Genomic DNA, 17,069 nt, shown 5'->3' on the forward strand with positions numbered 1-17,069 from the left:
TAAAGCTCTTGAACTCCGCAATCAGGGCACGGTTATCTCCAAACTCCTTGTAAAAAGCAAATATCAATTTCCGAGAATGATCCCAAAGTAACCCTTCTCCTGAGACTTTGATACTTGCGTTAGTGTTTTAACTCAAATCTGCCTTGCATACAAGACATCCAACGAACCACTTGAACTGTTCTTTTTGGTAGACGCTGAATTCGAAAAAATGAAGAGACACAGATATTCTCAAAGCCTAGCAACTGTGATAATTTACTGCAAATAAAGCTGTACGTGAGTGGGCTGAATATAACGAAGTGAGAGTTGGAGAGGACAAAACAGAGGTAAATGGGGAAAAACAAGCGGCAGAATCGAGTAGATGGTATCCACCCCCACAGGGGGTTATCAAGTTAAACTCTGATGCAGCTTTGGAGCAAAAGGAGAGGAGAATAGGCTCGGAGGTGGTGGCCAGAAGGGAGGATGGGGAGATGGTTGGAGCTTGGGCAGGAGGTGAAAGGAGAGACGGAAACCCAACAGTGGAGGAAGCCTTAGCTATCAGAAAAGCTGTCATCAAGGCAAAGCAGAGGGGCTGGAACAAAGTGGAAATCCAATCTGATTGTAAACAGATGGTTGATAAGCTCAAGGATAGGAATAATGAAGACCCAATTACGGGGACTATATTAGCTGAGCTGATATACTGATGTTAAGCCAAGAGTTTGATGCTGTCTCACAAGCTGGCAAAATTTGCCATAAGCCTGTATGATGAAATTTGTTGGAAGGAATCTTTTCCAATATGGCTTACTAGTTTAGCCAAAAAAGATGTAAGAGCAGTTGCTCCTCCAACAGTGTAATTAGTTTTCTGGAAATGGAATATGTTATCGTTTTGGGGAAAAAAAAAAAAAAAAAAAAAAAAGTCCATGGAAGAACAGCAAAGCACAACGAGAGACCATATTAAATCCTCTGCCATGAAGAACGTCATCAGTGGGAACAAATCCATGTAACAGCCACCAGTTTAGATTCTTTAGAAAAGGTATTCTGGAGGGAAGATTATGATCCCAAACCAGCCTACATACCTTGGATACATTCCTCCCTCGCCTCTCTAATTTCTAGGCTGAAGGAATAGAAAATTTTATTGTTATCGACAGTCTCCACAACATCAGACCTTGTCTTATCAGAATCACAAGGCAATTGGGCAATCAAAGTGACCAATATTGAGGAATAAATTGAGACAGCCGTGGGCTATCCCAACCTGCCACAAGTATAAATTCAGCCAAAAATAAAGGGGAAGGATTGCCAACATCACCAACTTCTACCAATGGAGAATCAATAACCCATCTATCTATTGAACCAATTATAAACCAGCCTCCAAGCACCATCTAATTCCGGATTACGCAACATCTCCAATTTCCATACGCCGTCTCCAAGTAAAGGGACCACAATTCAATTAACTTCCATCGGCTGTAAACGGCCAATGTACTTCTGAAGCACAAAACTCAGACAAAAAGAGCTATTCAACCTCAATTGCCACCAAAGTTTCAACACTAAAAGCATTAACCACATCGTGCAACGAACGGACTGCAATTCATCCTCTTCAACAGGATACAACTTATCCCATGACAGACCAATCATGACAAAGAACTAATAAAATGCATTCCAAGACATTTCCGCTTGTTTTTACTCATTTTTCTTCAGTGAAAACACGAATAGAAAGAAGAAACAAAGCGGGAAAAATCAGCATCATATACGGCACCTGGAAAAGGGATATAACATGTAAATAATATATTATATAAATTCAACAGTGAAAAGTCGTCTGGTCTCTATCCATAGATTACATTTGCAAGACGACATTTGAGCATAAAAACCAGAAACTGGGGCATGTAAAAAGACCACAGAACTACTCGAATACTTGTTTAAGATCACAAAGTCCCTAACTGGATTCAGAATGTAAATGTCCAAATAACAGACTACAAACCACCTGTACAACCATATTTTCATGAAACAAAAGCACATTTTATCAGACAAATTATGTTAGTCAGGCCTTCCAACCAAAATTCATGTTATCATCAAGATCACTGCTGAGAAATCCATTTTCCGCAAACTCATGTGGAATGTCAGGTACCATTTCCTCTGACAAATGAAGACTACGTGGAAGCTCAGAAGATTTCTGGTTGAACCCACTACTTGCACCAGCTGCAGAGGATTCACTATTTGAAGCAACTTTGAAACTGTTGCTTCTGCTTGGAGCAGGTCCCATAACATTACTCGTTCCATTTCCAGTCGTCACGCTTCCTGTAGAACTTTTATTCCCAAATGCAAGTCCATCTCTTGACACACTCCCACCAAGACTCTGACACGCAACAGGCTGCTGAATTCCACTATTATCCTGCATCAGTTGCTGCATCATGTGCTGTTGTAACGGCTGACTACCTTGCACGGCATTATTTTGCTGCAGCAAGGCTAAACGCTGCTGCAGTGGTGGCTGTTGCAGATGGGAACCTGAAAACCCACCAATTGGTGGATTCTGCAAGGTTCCTGGAACTGCACCTGAAGGCCCTTGAAATGTTGAGGACGGATTCTGATTAGAATTACTCAAAGAAGAAGATGCTTCCTGATGCAATGAACTACGACTTGAGTTCATTGAGTTCTGTCTCATGAGCAAGTTTTGGTAATTTGTCAGGGCAAGGGCGGCTTGTGCTGACCCACTTAAACCACCTCTACCCACCATGTGCTGAGTATTGCCCATTTGGTTGTTTAATCCAGGATGCAGAGCCATTAGCTTATTCATTGTACTTCGATCAGTTGGCAGACTCTGAATACCTCCCAGCTGATCCATTTCCTGAACCTTTTGTGCCTGAAGCTTGGCTGCATTGCCTTGTCGGGGAAAGTTTTTCAGGCCCTCTGCAAATAAAGATAGCACATCACTGCCAAATAGATAAAACGTATCCAGCATCACAGAAAAGCTAAGGTACTTGAATAAATTGGGTTAATAGACAACACACGTGGCAAAAAAAATTAAAATCATCAATCCATAATATTCTTTCCCTCCTTAGCCACAGAATCTCTTTGAAGCTTTACACATTAAAAACTTCCAATGCCAGCAAGGGAATAAGAGGGTAAAAGAAGATCATTACCAATAGGCCCAACTTTGTTTTCTCTGCAAAAATCCATCAAGTCTTTCATGCTATTGACAACCTCTGATATCTGTCACGTGTTAAACACAGATAAGCATAAGAAATCTGAAAGCAAGAATAAAGGTTTCCAATCTTGTCAATAAAACCTCGACACATGCCTGTAAGCATCGCACATATCTCTTGGAGAATCCTAAATCATTAAGCGATTGCAACTCAAAACTTCTGGCAAGCTGACGGCCAGCTGTCACAACCCTACAATACATGACAGTCCAACACAATTTGAGTACTAAAGGAACATTAAGAGTGCTCATAAGTTCACAAACAAGTTCAAAGTTGACAAGCATCAAAAAATTGACCATAAGCATGGGACCACAATTCTCTAAGCAGCCAATTCACAAGGTACAAAATGAGAGTTGTATTTTTAAGCATAATTCACCCACATGTTACTGTTAGTCTGTAGATCTTGCTGACAGACACCCTCTCCTCCGCTTTCAGAGATTGTGCTTTGGCACTTTTGTGCAACCTGTAGTAACTGATTAACCTGCAAAAGAAAAATGCTTCATGTATTGAATGCAGAGATGAATATAAATCAGGCTACATGCTCTGAAGTTGACTCAGATTATAGTCTCAAAAGTCAACAAAACTTGACAAGGAAAGACGAAAGTTCAATAGCTGCACAATCTACATTTAACTCCAGTGTCAGAGAGAGTAAAGTGCAACCACACTAGAAATTAAAAGAGGGGCCCTAAATCAATATTGAAAGTGTGAACTTATTTTTTCAAAAGACCAGACATGTTTCACAGAGCAAAATCCATCATGACTTGCCAAGAAATGGTGTTACTTATGACTGCAAAATCTGTATAAGAGCAGCTTCACAAAATAAACAAAGAGAACATTGATAACCAAACATGAAACAGCAAAAGAAATCTCAACATCATCAGATGACACTACGTAATGCGATGACATTGAGCAACAAAAGTCACCTCTTTAATCCTGCAGTCACTGATCAACAAGTTGTTCATACTTTAAATACATACCTGTGGTGCAACCAATCTACGCGGAAGCAACTCCTCATGACGTCGTGCACAAAATTCCCATGACAATATCTGATAACAAAAAGGAAGAAAATCTTAACAGGACAGAAAAACAAGATAGATAACATCAAAAGACAAAAGACACACTTACTTCTTAATTACCTTTAAATCAGGGGCGAAAATAATACGAAGCTGACCTTCACGAACCACCCGTAGTTGCTCATATACACTTTCTTGAACTGCCTTCACATACTCCAGCATCATTATTCCTGAAGAAAATCTACATTCGCGCGGCAAATCCAAAAATAACAGCTCATCGATGACCCCACTTCCAAATTTGATCTCGTTAAGTCTGGGAAGCACTTCAAAAGTTGCCTCTGTTGAAACCCACCACACATAACATAGAGACCGGTTAAAACATACAAGTAAAACTTTTATTTGTTTAGAAGCCAAAGAACTGCCTTCATGTCACAATATTTTGTACACAGAAACTGGTGACTCCACGTCATCCATGCACAATTAAGTGACATCAATGTCATTTGAAATGTGTAACATAACGATCGAACTATAATATGTAGAGTTACTGGTTTAAAGCCAGTTCCTATCTATTTATCTTGCAAAGCAGGAGGAGTTGGGGAAAGGAAAACCAAGGGTGTGGCTCAGTTGGAAGGGAAATGTTTCCAGATGTAGTATTCAACACCCAATACCACTAGAATGTTTCTATTCAATACAAATTATCCTCTACTAGCTCACATACGGCAAGTATATGACATGCCAGAAGACATTAGAGAGAATTGATTCACCAAAGAAAAAGGTACAAGGCTCACATTCTTGAGGTACTGGTATCAATTAACATATTAATACCCCAGAACTGTAGTCTAGACAATTCCTTTTTATCCCCTAACTGGCCAGATGAGAGGAGGCGGGCAGTTTTTAACCAAAATAAGAAAATATAAAGGCATATCAAAGATGGAATGTCAATGATATATCTAAGGGATTCCCTGCCAAACTTACCAAAACCTCTTCCAGATTTTGAACCACAAATATCACATTGCCATGCATCCTGACAAATAGAAGAAACGGAAACAATTAGCATAATAATCAGGGATGCCACAGGTAACTTTCTGGCTTTTCCTTTTTGGTTTTAACTTTTTCCTCGAAGAGGAGAGCAGTCGGCAGGACCTTAATAACAAATACCAATTATGAGGAACAAAATTTACATCCTTAAAGAATCATGATTTACATACTCCAGTTGGGAAAGGGTACTATCCACTTAAACTTTACATAATTATATGTTCCATGAGATCCACAAGGATATCGCAATCCAGATATAAAAGCGCACCATAACATTACTGATCAACCCGCATATTTTGACAAGGAATTTGAACAAACAAATTTGCAATAATCTTTTTCACACACAACTCAAGTCACAGAATGGTTAAAGAAAAGCAAGTTACACAGGTAAATTAAGTACCATGGCTGCCTGGGGAAATACTCCTAGCGAATGGTGTCCAACATTGTCATATAGCGACAAGCACCACCTCTTTTTAGCACGGGGAGAGTAATATTCTGAAACGAACTTCCTCCAATAAGCAATGCTGTTATCCTGCAAAATAAATACGTTATAGAATAACAATCCAAGCCAAAAATCTAATCAGACCAGACTCTTATGAAACTCATACATTATTTATTCCTTAAAGCATACATTGCAGTTATATTATCTATGAATCAAGAAGGGCAACAAAGCCATGTAGTAAGGAGCATCATGAAATATTTTTGCAAGAAAACCACTGATATACTCACTGCAGGTCTTTGACGCTGGTGGTATAGATATTGCATCAGCCTACGAGAGCAGACACCACCATCATAGGGTCGCTTTGTCCCAGATGAAGGTGTTGCACCCTGTTGTTGAAGCTGTTGTCTTAACTGCAGTTGCTGTTGCTGCTGCTGCTGTTGCTGCAGCAACTGGGCTCGCTGAATTGGTGGCATGGACTGTAGCAGTTGTTGCTGCTGCTGCCTTAATCTCTGTTGCTGGATCAAAGCTTGCAACTGAGGGTTAGGGTTCTGCAAATGCATAGAATCCTGTCTATGCAGCAATTGCTGAAGTACCTGCTGTTGGAGAATATCTTCCTGCTTAATGTCCAATCGAGGTTTCTTTTGCAACTGAGACATGTAACCAGGATCTTGGATTAATGAGCCTGGAACCCGTGAACCATTAGGAAGTTGAACCTGCCCAACCCGTGGTGTTGGTAAGGATGTGGCACTTGAAGCACCTTGATGGTGGTGATTTTGCTGTAGTTGTTGAGCATTCGGATCTTGATTTGAGCTTGGCTGCATCACAGATGATCCATCCATAATTGAAGAGCCAGATATACTAATATTATTGGATGAGAAAGACATGGGTGATGCAGGCAACCTCATGTAAGACTCTGTATTAATGCTTGCACTTCTCTGGAGATGGGGACCTCCTGAAAGTCCCGAATTTGCATCAGTGACTAATGAGCTAGCCCCAACACTGGGACCTGAGCTTGGTACGCTGTTCAAGACCGTATTACTAACATCACCAGATACAGGACCCAAATTGGCCCGTGCACTTCCCGGGATTGTACTCGATGAGTTCCCAAAAGACGAACTCAAGTTAGAATTACCCACAACTTGGGACTGACCATCTCCAGGAAAAAAGATGCCAGAACTGGAAGAGGAATGTGCCAGTCCACCAGCCACCCTGTTAGGTGCCATGGGAGGCACCGAAGCACGGTGGCTGGGATCCAGATAGCTGTCTAGTGCCAGCCCTTCTGCAGTACTAGCGCTCTAAAAAGAAAAACAATGCACTCGCACCCAGCTTGAGGGATCTCTGAACTTATCTCGCAAAAAGCCCTAAACAAGAATCCCCTAAAAGTACAACTACAATCAATCCTCACCAACAGCTTGCAGCATCTACAACTTGTCAATTACAGCCGCAGAACTAACAAACGTCCAAAAAATTGGTAGATCTACACTAATATCATGCAACCCTACTCGCCTGTGGAAAGATTTAGACTGGGTTCTACAGAGAAGCACAGAAAAAGAAACCAATAAAACATCAGCATCAAAGCAAGTAAAAGATAAGCTAAAATTCAAAAACTAGCCTAAATCACTTGACACCACCGCACGGTAAAATTCACAAGTACTCGTATTTGAGAAACCATAGCCTTACTTGAGCTCATATCTTGGGATTTACTTGAACTTAAAGAATCCCCAATTGTACCCACAAAACCCTAATCATGAATAAGACAACCAAGAAGAACAGCATCTTAAAAACCCCAAGGCCAGTACTCTTCCAATCAAGATTGTACGATAAGCAATTGCTCAACCAACTAACTCACTCACTTAAGTTAAACACATCAATAAAGAAAATTTAAGATTAAGAGCTCCAACAAATCAAAAACCCCTCAAACTTAAGATTACTCCCAAAAAACTACTAAGCTAAGTCATAAACCACAGAAGATAGTCAAAATTTAATGTAATCTCAACATGAATCACAACCCATATTGCAACTTTAATCAAAGATCGAAAACATTCAGAAAAGGGGAAAAAATACAACGTTGCAACAAGAAAAGTAAGTAATAGAAACCCAAACTTTACAGTTCAAATTAGCTCAGTAGATTTAACCAAAAAAAAGAATACCGGAAAAGAAAAAGATCTTAAAAATAAATATATAGGTCTGGAAAAAGATGAAGAACTGCGAACCTGGATAGAAAGAAAGAGGAGAGAGAGAGAGAGAGAGAGATTTTTGTTGTTGGAAATGGATGATTCAATAATCGGAAAGAGGAACCAAAAAAAGGCAAGCAAACGGGGGTTTTGGATCAGGTTTATATACCTAGCGGGAATTGCAAAGGGAGGTGACCGGCTTCAGCGGTGGACAACTCTACTGAACCGGCTATAGGCGGTGGAGTCCAAGACACGCGTCGGTTAAATGAATGGGATACTGCAGTCGGTGGTCGATAGCGCGGTGGCGACGCGAGGGCGTCGGGTTTGGAGCGTGACGTGGCAAGATCAAATTTGGTGAATCCTTTTTTTAGTTGGTTATCAGAGGAGCCTAACAGTAACAGGGTAGGTCTGAATCATAGTTATTAAACCCGGTCCGACCCGGCGGTTCAACCAATCAACCCGGTGAATCGGACTAAATTTGTAATTGGACCATTTGTACAAGAAATTCGTTGACTTTTCAACGCGGTTGAACCGGACGGTTTTGTAAGAAACCCTGTTTTTGGATAAAATTTATTAGAAAATATTCCAATGCTGATTCGAACCTTAGACCTTTAGACCTCAAATATAAAGGTTGAGCGCACTCACCACTAGCCCAACCGCTCACTTGGTGATTGTTTACTTCTTCTATATTATATATTAGATTTTTATTCTTATTTTATTTCTTCAAAACAAAATTTGTTTGGAATCTTTTAATAAAATTTTATTATTCCCTAAATTCTATAAATTATGAAATGGATTTAAAAAATAACATATTACACAATTCATTTTTTAAAAAAATATTATTCTTAATAACCTTTTGCACTAAAATTCGTAAATAAACTAGATAATTACACTTAGATAAAATTTTATATTTGAAGTTTGGTACATTACTAATTAAATTTAAGTTTTGTTAATTCTTATAAGAATTAATGATTCTATAATAAATTGGACTAATTGAGTATTTACTATAACATAGTTTATTATAGTTTTAACTATATAAAAAATTATAAAATATAATATTTAAATATACATAGTGACCCACTGGTTGGACCACTCACCCATTGGTTGAACCAGTAATCCATTGACCCACCTCTTTCACCGAGTTCCTCTCCGGACCGGGTTTAATAACTACGGTCTGAATGTTAAGAATCATCCGGTATGATAACGCTTCAGCTGAAATCAAGCGCCTGTCGTCAACTGATTTTAACAAATTAAGCCGTCCTACTATTACAACACCATACAGCGGATAATTTAATCCTGAGTAGCTGAGGTCAAATATTTACCCTTTATCTTTTTTTCTCCTTTTTCATATTAATTTTCTTGTTTTTAATTCTTTACTGCACTAAAGGTTGTGCATTGAATTCGAAATTGATAATTCGAAAGTTTGAATTCAAAAAAATTCGGTAAATTAAATCTGATAAATTTTGAACCATTTCGTTTTCAAATTCAAAAGTTTTGAATTCAATTCCAAAATTCAGTAGAATATCGAATTCATATTTTAAAAATTGGTATGAACTTTATTGAAAAGAAAAACCTAAATTAGTCTGTTAGAGGTATTGTACTAACTTACATATGTTATAATGACCTAAATTTGTCAATTTGAGGTATTAAACTATTATCATTATATAATATAATGGCTTAAATATATTAGTATATATACGAAATTTAAATTGAATTAGGTAGCAGAATTTCGATCTCAATTTGTGAATTCAAAATCGAAATTTCTGCTTTTAAGGAGCATGGCCCCAAATTCGAACCAATTTTGCCACTTTCAAATACAAAAAAACTCTGAATTCCTTTCCATTTTTCAAATTTTCGATTTCCAATTTATGAATTCAAATCGAATTCGATCGGAAAATCGAAACTTTTCAACACCTCTATTGGCACTTCCCTAAATAACAATAATAATAATAACTGGAACCATTTCTTTCATATTAATGTTTTCATTTGTTATTGCATCTAGATTATATATTTTTTAATAACAAAAAATTTTGAAATTTAAAATCTACCAAAAAATAGTTTTAGGTGATTTTAATTTTTCTCGGCAAATCACTTATTGTAATTAGTTTTCTGTCAGATGTTTTGCAAGCGAAAACAAGTGCCAAAGGTGCAACCAACTTTATCAAATGGAATTTGAAGGAATCAACATGTATGTGTGAATGATAGACTATAAAAGAAAGGGAAATGCGTGGTACATTCGTAAAACCATAGACACAGTCACGTATGCAGTTACATTTTGCACCGGTAGATGATTAGAGCAACTTGACAATTTTCAGCATCCCAAGGAAAGAAAAAGTAAAAATTCCAGGATATTCGTTCGTTATGATTCCGCCTTCAATTTTTCCCCCCAGGTTACATTGATGCAAGGGATAATTTCGGAAACCGCTCATAGGTTTCTAACAATTTCACTCGCCTCTTCTAAAATTTATAAAATTACACGAACCTCCCTTAAAATTAAGATTTTGATAACAAAGTTAGTCCAATTAAAAAAAAGTAATATTGAAAAAATACTTTAAGGAGAAAGATGAAACTTTTATCCCATAACTACCCTTATGTATGTATATAAGTAGTATTAGTAAAAGAATAAAAATAATTAAAAGTTTAGAAACAATAAATACGCATATTTAACCACTCAAAAAGTTTATATTTAGTAAATTAAACAACATAGATAAGCAAGAAAACTACACTAATAGTTACAAGATTCAGTAAAACAGACTAGTCATATCTTTTAACATTATGTTTTATTATGATTCTTGTAATTTTAAATAGAATTTTTTTTTAAAATTTGCCTTTATTTTCCCTCCTCTCTCCCTTTTTTACATGAAATTATTTTACAATTGTATCCTTTATTTCAATGAAATTACTTTACAATTATTATAATTTTAAGAGTTTCAAATAAAATTGAAAAGAAAGACAAAATTTGAAATTTTTTTTGTTCAAAATCAGGAGAATCATAGCAAACATCATGTTAAAAGAGATGATTAGTTTGTTTTGTTGAATCTTATAATTATTAGTGTTGTTTTGTTGCTTATTTATGTTGTCAAAATTATTAAATGTGAATTTTTGAATGGTTAAATGTATGTATTAATTGTTTATAGTTTTTAATTATTTTTTATTCTTTTAACAATACGATTTATGTACATGCATAAGGGGTATTTATAGAATAAAAGTTTCATCTCTCTCCTTTTAATGTTACTTTTTTTAATCAGACTGACTTTGTTATCAAACCTTCACCTTAAGGGAGGTTTGTGTAATTTTATAAACTTTAGAAGAGACTAGCGAAATTGTCAGTGGAGGTATCTGAAATTATCCCTTGATGCAATTTGGGCACTGCCGAAGTTCGAGAGGTCTATTGCAGGTTGAGCACTATTCACCAATCTTTTCTCCGGTATTGGCGTCGTGGATCACTTGAAGGGTTTGCTTTGGGTCCAGTCCAGCAGGGAAGAAAGCACGAAATTCCTCTTTTCTGGACTGGGCCGCCTGCGGTATCAAGTTGAAAGACATTATTGATGCCACTTTGTAGACAAATTCATCAAGAAAGAAAAGAAGTTGACAATGCTAAACATTTAAAGCATATTGCCGTTGGATTTAATGTGAAATCCAACCACTGATTGCCAAATCATTCAACTGCAGTAATGGTTTACATTTGAAATGATTGCAATTGTTGTAAGTAATTCAAGGGTCAAATTAAAGGAATGATACCGAAAAATAACTGAAGATCGGCCAAAAATTAGGCAACGGTGAAGTGGAAATCTTTGTTCAGCAATTCAAAGACAAAAGTTCTGCAGCAATCTGGTAAGTTCTTTCTTTGCAGTTTATTCCAATGCCTATTTTGTGAGAAGCTATCTGGTTTAGGCCCATTTTCCGTATTCCTCTAGCTCGGTCTCAGTTAGATTACATTACCAGACAATAAAACTATAGTGGACTCCTTTAGGCGGTCTAATCTGTTCAGTTTTGGGCCACCTACCTATGATCCGGTGGTTGTGGAATGCAGAGCTTTTATCAACAGTAGAACGGAACGAAAGCGGTGGTGGAATGGTTCACAGAGACTGAAAATTCACTCATCTTTTATTTGTCTTCTTGCTTGTGATCTCCCCGACATTTTTCTTCTGGAGTAAAAAAAAAAAAAATCTAATTTGGTTTTCAACTTGAAACCCCCCCAGAAATCTGTCTCACGCTTCAGTTTATGAGATGGATGGACGTTCGATAGAGGAAATGGGGTAACAAAACAAAAGATTTACTAGTTAATTAATCATCAGCCACTGCACAAAAGCATATGATTACCCCATCCATCAGACTAGACTACTAAAACTGGAGAGCGGTGATGGATAACTGGGGAGGGAGAGAGTCACATTCCAAATCCTTGTCAAAATGGCAACTTGCAAAAGGATGTGAAATCTGTCTCCAACAATTGCAAGCATCATATTCATATACGCGTTAGCGGTTCCAAAAGCAAAGGCGAAATGTCTCCCCAGGGTGAAGGTGTAAACCACAAGCAACATGGGATAGAAGGAGAAGCAGGAGCATGGTCTAGGCCTACTACGGACGAGCATCAGCACATTTTTCAAGTTGAAGATGGATCATCAGATCACCACTACTGAACTGATGAGTCTAATTTCATGAAAAGAAAAAAGTATACAGCTTTTGCTTTTAATATCAGCAGCGGGTCGTTTTCATCTAGACGATTTCCATAAGCGGCTAAGTGCGCAAAGTTGACTAGTTGGAATACGAAGGATTAGTGTCTAAATGACGGGACATGTTTGAATTGATTCGCGGATCCTTTCACAGGCAGACAAACGCCACTTGATCTCTTCTTTTGCTTTCATTACCATTCATCACACTGATTTGACTAACCGGTGCTTTAAGAGAGGGAACTCAGTCACGTATTATTATTATTTTATTTTTTCCTGAAAAATGTATAACAATTAATTTGAAAAGCGCGCCTAAAAAATATGGCTGCCATAAAAAATTGTAGTTATATGTGTTCGCGTGATAAATCTACAAATATCCATTAAAGAACCACAAAGAGACTGTCACCATCTGCCTCAAAAGGCATCAACCCTCCTCTATCTTGCAGATTACTACTACATGCCCTAGAAGGCGTAGACGATGGGGTCTAATTTGAGTCTAGACACTCTTCTAGGCGTGTTATAAAAAAAAAAAAAATTAGATGAACTTATCTGCGGAAATAAATAAACTACACCCTAGCTTTCTGCCCTCTCCCTCCCACGCACAGAATATGCCTAACAATGCCAAATATGTAGGACTCCACTCACAAATCTCCTATATTATTTTAGTATAAATTACTATGTGATGAAGGGGCCAAATATAGAGCACGCCATCAACAAACTGCCTGTACTAATTATTTTGACGTGCAAAATTTAAATTACATCTCCTTTCCTGGTACCTGAAATCCCAAACATCAACAAGTGAAAAAAAGCTTTGATATCCCACATCGGGGAAGGGGTTGGGTTTGGGTTGGGTTTATAAGTCCCTAGGCTGTGCTCAAGAGTTGCCGGCTTTTGAGTATTGGTCTGGGATTCGGTTTATAAAGTTGGTCTGGACAAGTGAAAAAAAGCACAAAGTACTGGGCCTGTAGTCCAGTGGTCACTGCCCAGCCTTCTAAGATTTGTCATAATATGTGACAGTTTTCGTTGATCATTTTCGATAGAGTTTCTATTCACATCTAATCCCCTCCTTCTCCTTCTCCTCCTCCTAAATTAAGCTGGTTTAGGTGATAAAAATCCGCAGTACGCTAGAAGATGAAGTGCGTGTACAAAAATCTTCGCCGGCCTTGGAAGCTAGGATGTTCAATTATTGATTCTTCTTAGGTCACTAGCACAACTTCAAGATCGACGACCTTAATGTAGCCATATTCTATCAATCTGGCAATAAAGGAGTGAACGAAGGACCATGCTCCATATGGTATCTCCAAATTAATTTAGTATGCCTGAAGTGGTTCCTTTCTGTCTGGCTCTACTTGATAGTGACGACGACTGATGAGGACTAAATCAATCTCCGTAACTTTAGTGATGAGCTATCGAGATGTTGACAATCCCATCTCACTCGTCATTATCATCCCGTAAACAATTACGAGTATTCCTGGGTCCTGGATTGTAGCAGCTAGCTTAGCTTAATTAGCCGTGGCTGGATAAGATGATTGTCATTTCTGTGCAGTTCCTCCGTTAAGGAATCCCAACTTGGGCACGCAATTTGAGGTATCATAAGATTTGGGGTTGGTCCCAGGCCAGCACATCACCATTCTTTCCGTAAAGCCGTCATGTCTTCAACAAAGGGAGCCACCATCTTCCTTGTCGCCACTATTCCCGTAATGACAAAATGGTCAGACTCCTGGTTTGGAGCTTCGACGACGTCACCGTCCAACTTTGATCGCGGGCGGTGAGCCGTGTCCGATTCGAAATGTTGCGCTTACGACTTACGAGCATTGGAGCAGTGTTCTTTACGAGTTTCTGATTGCAAAGCACTGAAAAGCCCCCATTATGCGCTTAAGTCTGACCTCTCAACTCTCCATCACCGGTCACCTCCAAGGACTTTTCTAAAACCATCTTTAAGACAATTTTAACAATTAATAATAACGACCTTCTGATATTAGAAACAAAAAAAAAGCCTTTTTCATATTAAATTAATAGGCCAAAACTGTGACATAGGGAATTAATGCCAACACATCAAGTAGCTTTTAAACTTTACAACCCACAGAATTAATCTACTTTTTAACGGCTTAGATAAATGTTAGGCGAGCAATGAGACAATTAATTGAGGATGGCAACCAACCCCAATTCTTTCCCACTTGTGAAAAGAAATACAGACGTGGTAGTATTATAATAATGCAACGGTTAAACGGAATCGGAAATGTTCTTCTTTTCTGTCTTTCCTCTTCTAAACTACTGCCTAATACTTTAAACAGAAGCTGTTTCTTCTTGACCCTCCTTTCTCTTTGTCATGATGCCCTCTTTCTTTAGTTTTTCTTTCTGGAGTAAACAGTGAGCCTTTTCATTGATAAAACTGAAAATCATTCAGCTCAAGCGTCTGCGGTCATACAAAATTTCTTGCAGGCTTAATGGACTGGAAAAGGGCTGATACTGCAGCCTTTATGACTTGTACCAAGAGTAAGATGCATCATCCATGACAAAATCAAATTGCCCCGCCAAACTCAATGCTAGGTTCGCGCAAGTGTCTTTATACTAAACAAAAGAAAAAAAAAATTGCACAAATATGTTATTTCATTTTTTTTTTATCTTGTCAATCATTTTTTTTTTGTTTCACACACATTTCATCATAAAAAATGATATAGTGTTATTTAAAAAAAAAAAATTCCCAATAGCCCTCTATGGAAAAATATTCTTTTTTTTCCCCCTTCTTTAGTTTGAATAGGTTAGTAAAAAAGGTGGGGAAGAAAACAGAACATGCCATCAACTTTTTTCATATGCTTGCCTTAATCATGATAAATAGGGTAGTTAGCGTGCCAAATATGAACTTCTTCACCGACGATTTGGAATTGAAGCTGTAGGCATGGAATGTATAAGGGTACGTGGTTTGGTTTTAACTCTTAAATCCACCCGAAAATGAGTTTTCGAACTCTAATTGATAAAACATTTTTGTGAAGCTAGCTCAATCTAATTAATGATATTTCAAACTTATATTACTGTCTAAATACTGGTTAAGAAGGCAAAAAAAAAAAAAAGTTATAAAGTCAACAATTTGTCATGTCATATATTTTAAGGTTCGACTTCCCACACAGACGAAACTTGTTTGCTCTTCTTCGATGATGTCTAGTTTTACAAACAAGAAGTTTAATCATATAAAAGGTTCAGAATTTCAAATGAAGCACATAACATGTGGAAAACAGTCCAAACCCTATAAATCCAGTGCCGAGGCGAAGCATGAGACCTGAGCACGAGGTCCAATGTCCAAAATATGGGACAGATTTGCGGCTTGAAAATGGAAGGTCCCCTGTTCAGGTCATAAGATAAGATATGGGGTTGTTGCCGTGCATCGGAATCAATTAGCTGCGATCTCATTTTTTCCATGTTTTACTTTTAGCCCCTCGAATGGATAAACACTTAATGCCTTCATTCTTCTTCCTTTCACGGAATGATCAAAGAACAATTATTGCCACAGCTGTATAGTATTTGGTTCCACGTGCATGCCCGCTGTGCATGGTGTGCGTGTACTAAAAATTTCGCGCCTTCATGGTGACGCAGCCGCTCTCTCGGACTCGCTCGTAAATTACAATAGCCAGCCCGAAATCTTCTAAAAGAATGCCAGAAATTTTTTTTTTTTTTCAAGGACAGACTCCAAGCATTATAAGGGCCGGGAAGGTTTAAAAATGGAACAATTCAAATGTCTTTCTTTGAAAAGGTCATTTTTAGTCAGAAAATGTGTTCCACTTAGAACCTTTTTACATGTTTGATTACCTTTTCTGATTTTACGTATATTTATCAGATTCCAAAAGTACCAAATTAATATTTTTTTTTTTCAAAAACAAACCTAAATGAAGCACGCGTAGCAAATTTGTTATCATCAAAATACAAAAGGGGAGGAAATTGTGAAACTGATAATTTGCCGTACGTCCTCAATATCCATGGTGGGGTTGAAAGATGAGAATCAAACTCAGAAATTCAACTTATATAATTTGTAGTCAACTTCTTTGAGCTTGAGCTTTTCTAGAACAACATAATGGTGGTATCATTATGGAAGTTGATCCATAAAACTTTAAGCGTGGAAACCAACCAGCGACCTTTGTTTTACTCATATTCAGGCACACTTCATCTGCTATTGGCCGTGAAAATGGTGGAATATTGTGGCTGAATTAATGAACAACGCATGCGTGCATGGAGATGGAGGTCATGGGTGGCTTGGAGGTAGAAATCTAGAATTTGACTTCAAATGCAAGATTAACTCGCTCGTATTCATGTTCATGCACTTTCTCTAAATACGATAATCCAATGCACGCTTGATCATGTGCTAGACTTTGAATATTTTAGTCTCTTTCAGCATGCCTTTCCGACGCTATAATCCATCAGAACTTTCAAGTTGAAAAATACAAATTGGAATTAGTAATGAGAGCATCCAGACCAGACGTGGATTTCTTTATATATAAGATGATGACACGTAGTTTTGACCATCAAGATTTACTCGAACGATTTTTTTTTTTTTTTTTTTAAATGCACCCGCA

At 37.7% G+C, this 17,069-nt stretch overlaps 1 protein-coding gene across 1 annotated transcript; it reads right to left on the reverse strand.

The window, feature by feature from the left end:
• Positions 1-1,743: 1,743 nt before the first annotated feature.
• On the reverse strand, positions 1,744-8,008 carry LOC113730106 (probable transcriptional regulator SLK2). Its single transcript, XM_027254585.2, has 10 exons — positions 7,874-8,008; positions 5,948-7,190; positions 5,619-5,750; positions 5,159-5,207; positions 4,307-4,521; positions 4,148-4,216; positions 3,551-3,651; positions 3,269-3,362; positions 3,111-3,180; positions 1,744-2,877 (listed from the first exon to the last, which is right to left on the reverse strand). Exons 2-10 carry the CDS (start codon positions 6,881-6,883, stop codon positions 2,012-2,014), a joined length of 2,532 nt encoding a protein of 843 aa, XP_027110386.1. The 5' UTR covers positions 6,884-7,190; positions 7,874-8,008; the 3' UTR covers positions 1,744-2,011.
• Between the last annotated feature and the right edge of the window lie 9,061 nt (positions 8,009-17,069).

The sequence above is a fragment of the Coffea arabica genome, chromosome 2e, assembly GCF_036785885.1.
Source record: "Coffea arabica cultivar ET-39 chromosome 2e, Coffea Arabica ET-39 HiFi, whole genome shotgun sequence".
NCBI lineage: Eukaryota > Viridiplantae > Streptophyta > Magnoliopsida > Gentianales > Rubiaceae > Coffea > Coffea arabica.

Coding starts and splice junctions, on each gene's coding strand:
- LOC113730106 (XM_027254585.2), bottom strand. CDS start 6,883: ATGGCACCTAACAGGGTGGCTGGTGGACTGGCACATTCCTCTTCCAGT. Junction 5,751..5,947: donor ACCAGCGTCAAAGACCTGCA/GTGAGTATATCA, acceptor TTTATTTTGCAG/GATAACAGCATTGCTTATTG. Junction 3,363..3,550: donor CTACAGACTAACAGTAACAT/GTGGGTGAATTA, acceptor CATGTATTGTAG/GGTTGTGACAGCTGGCCGTC.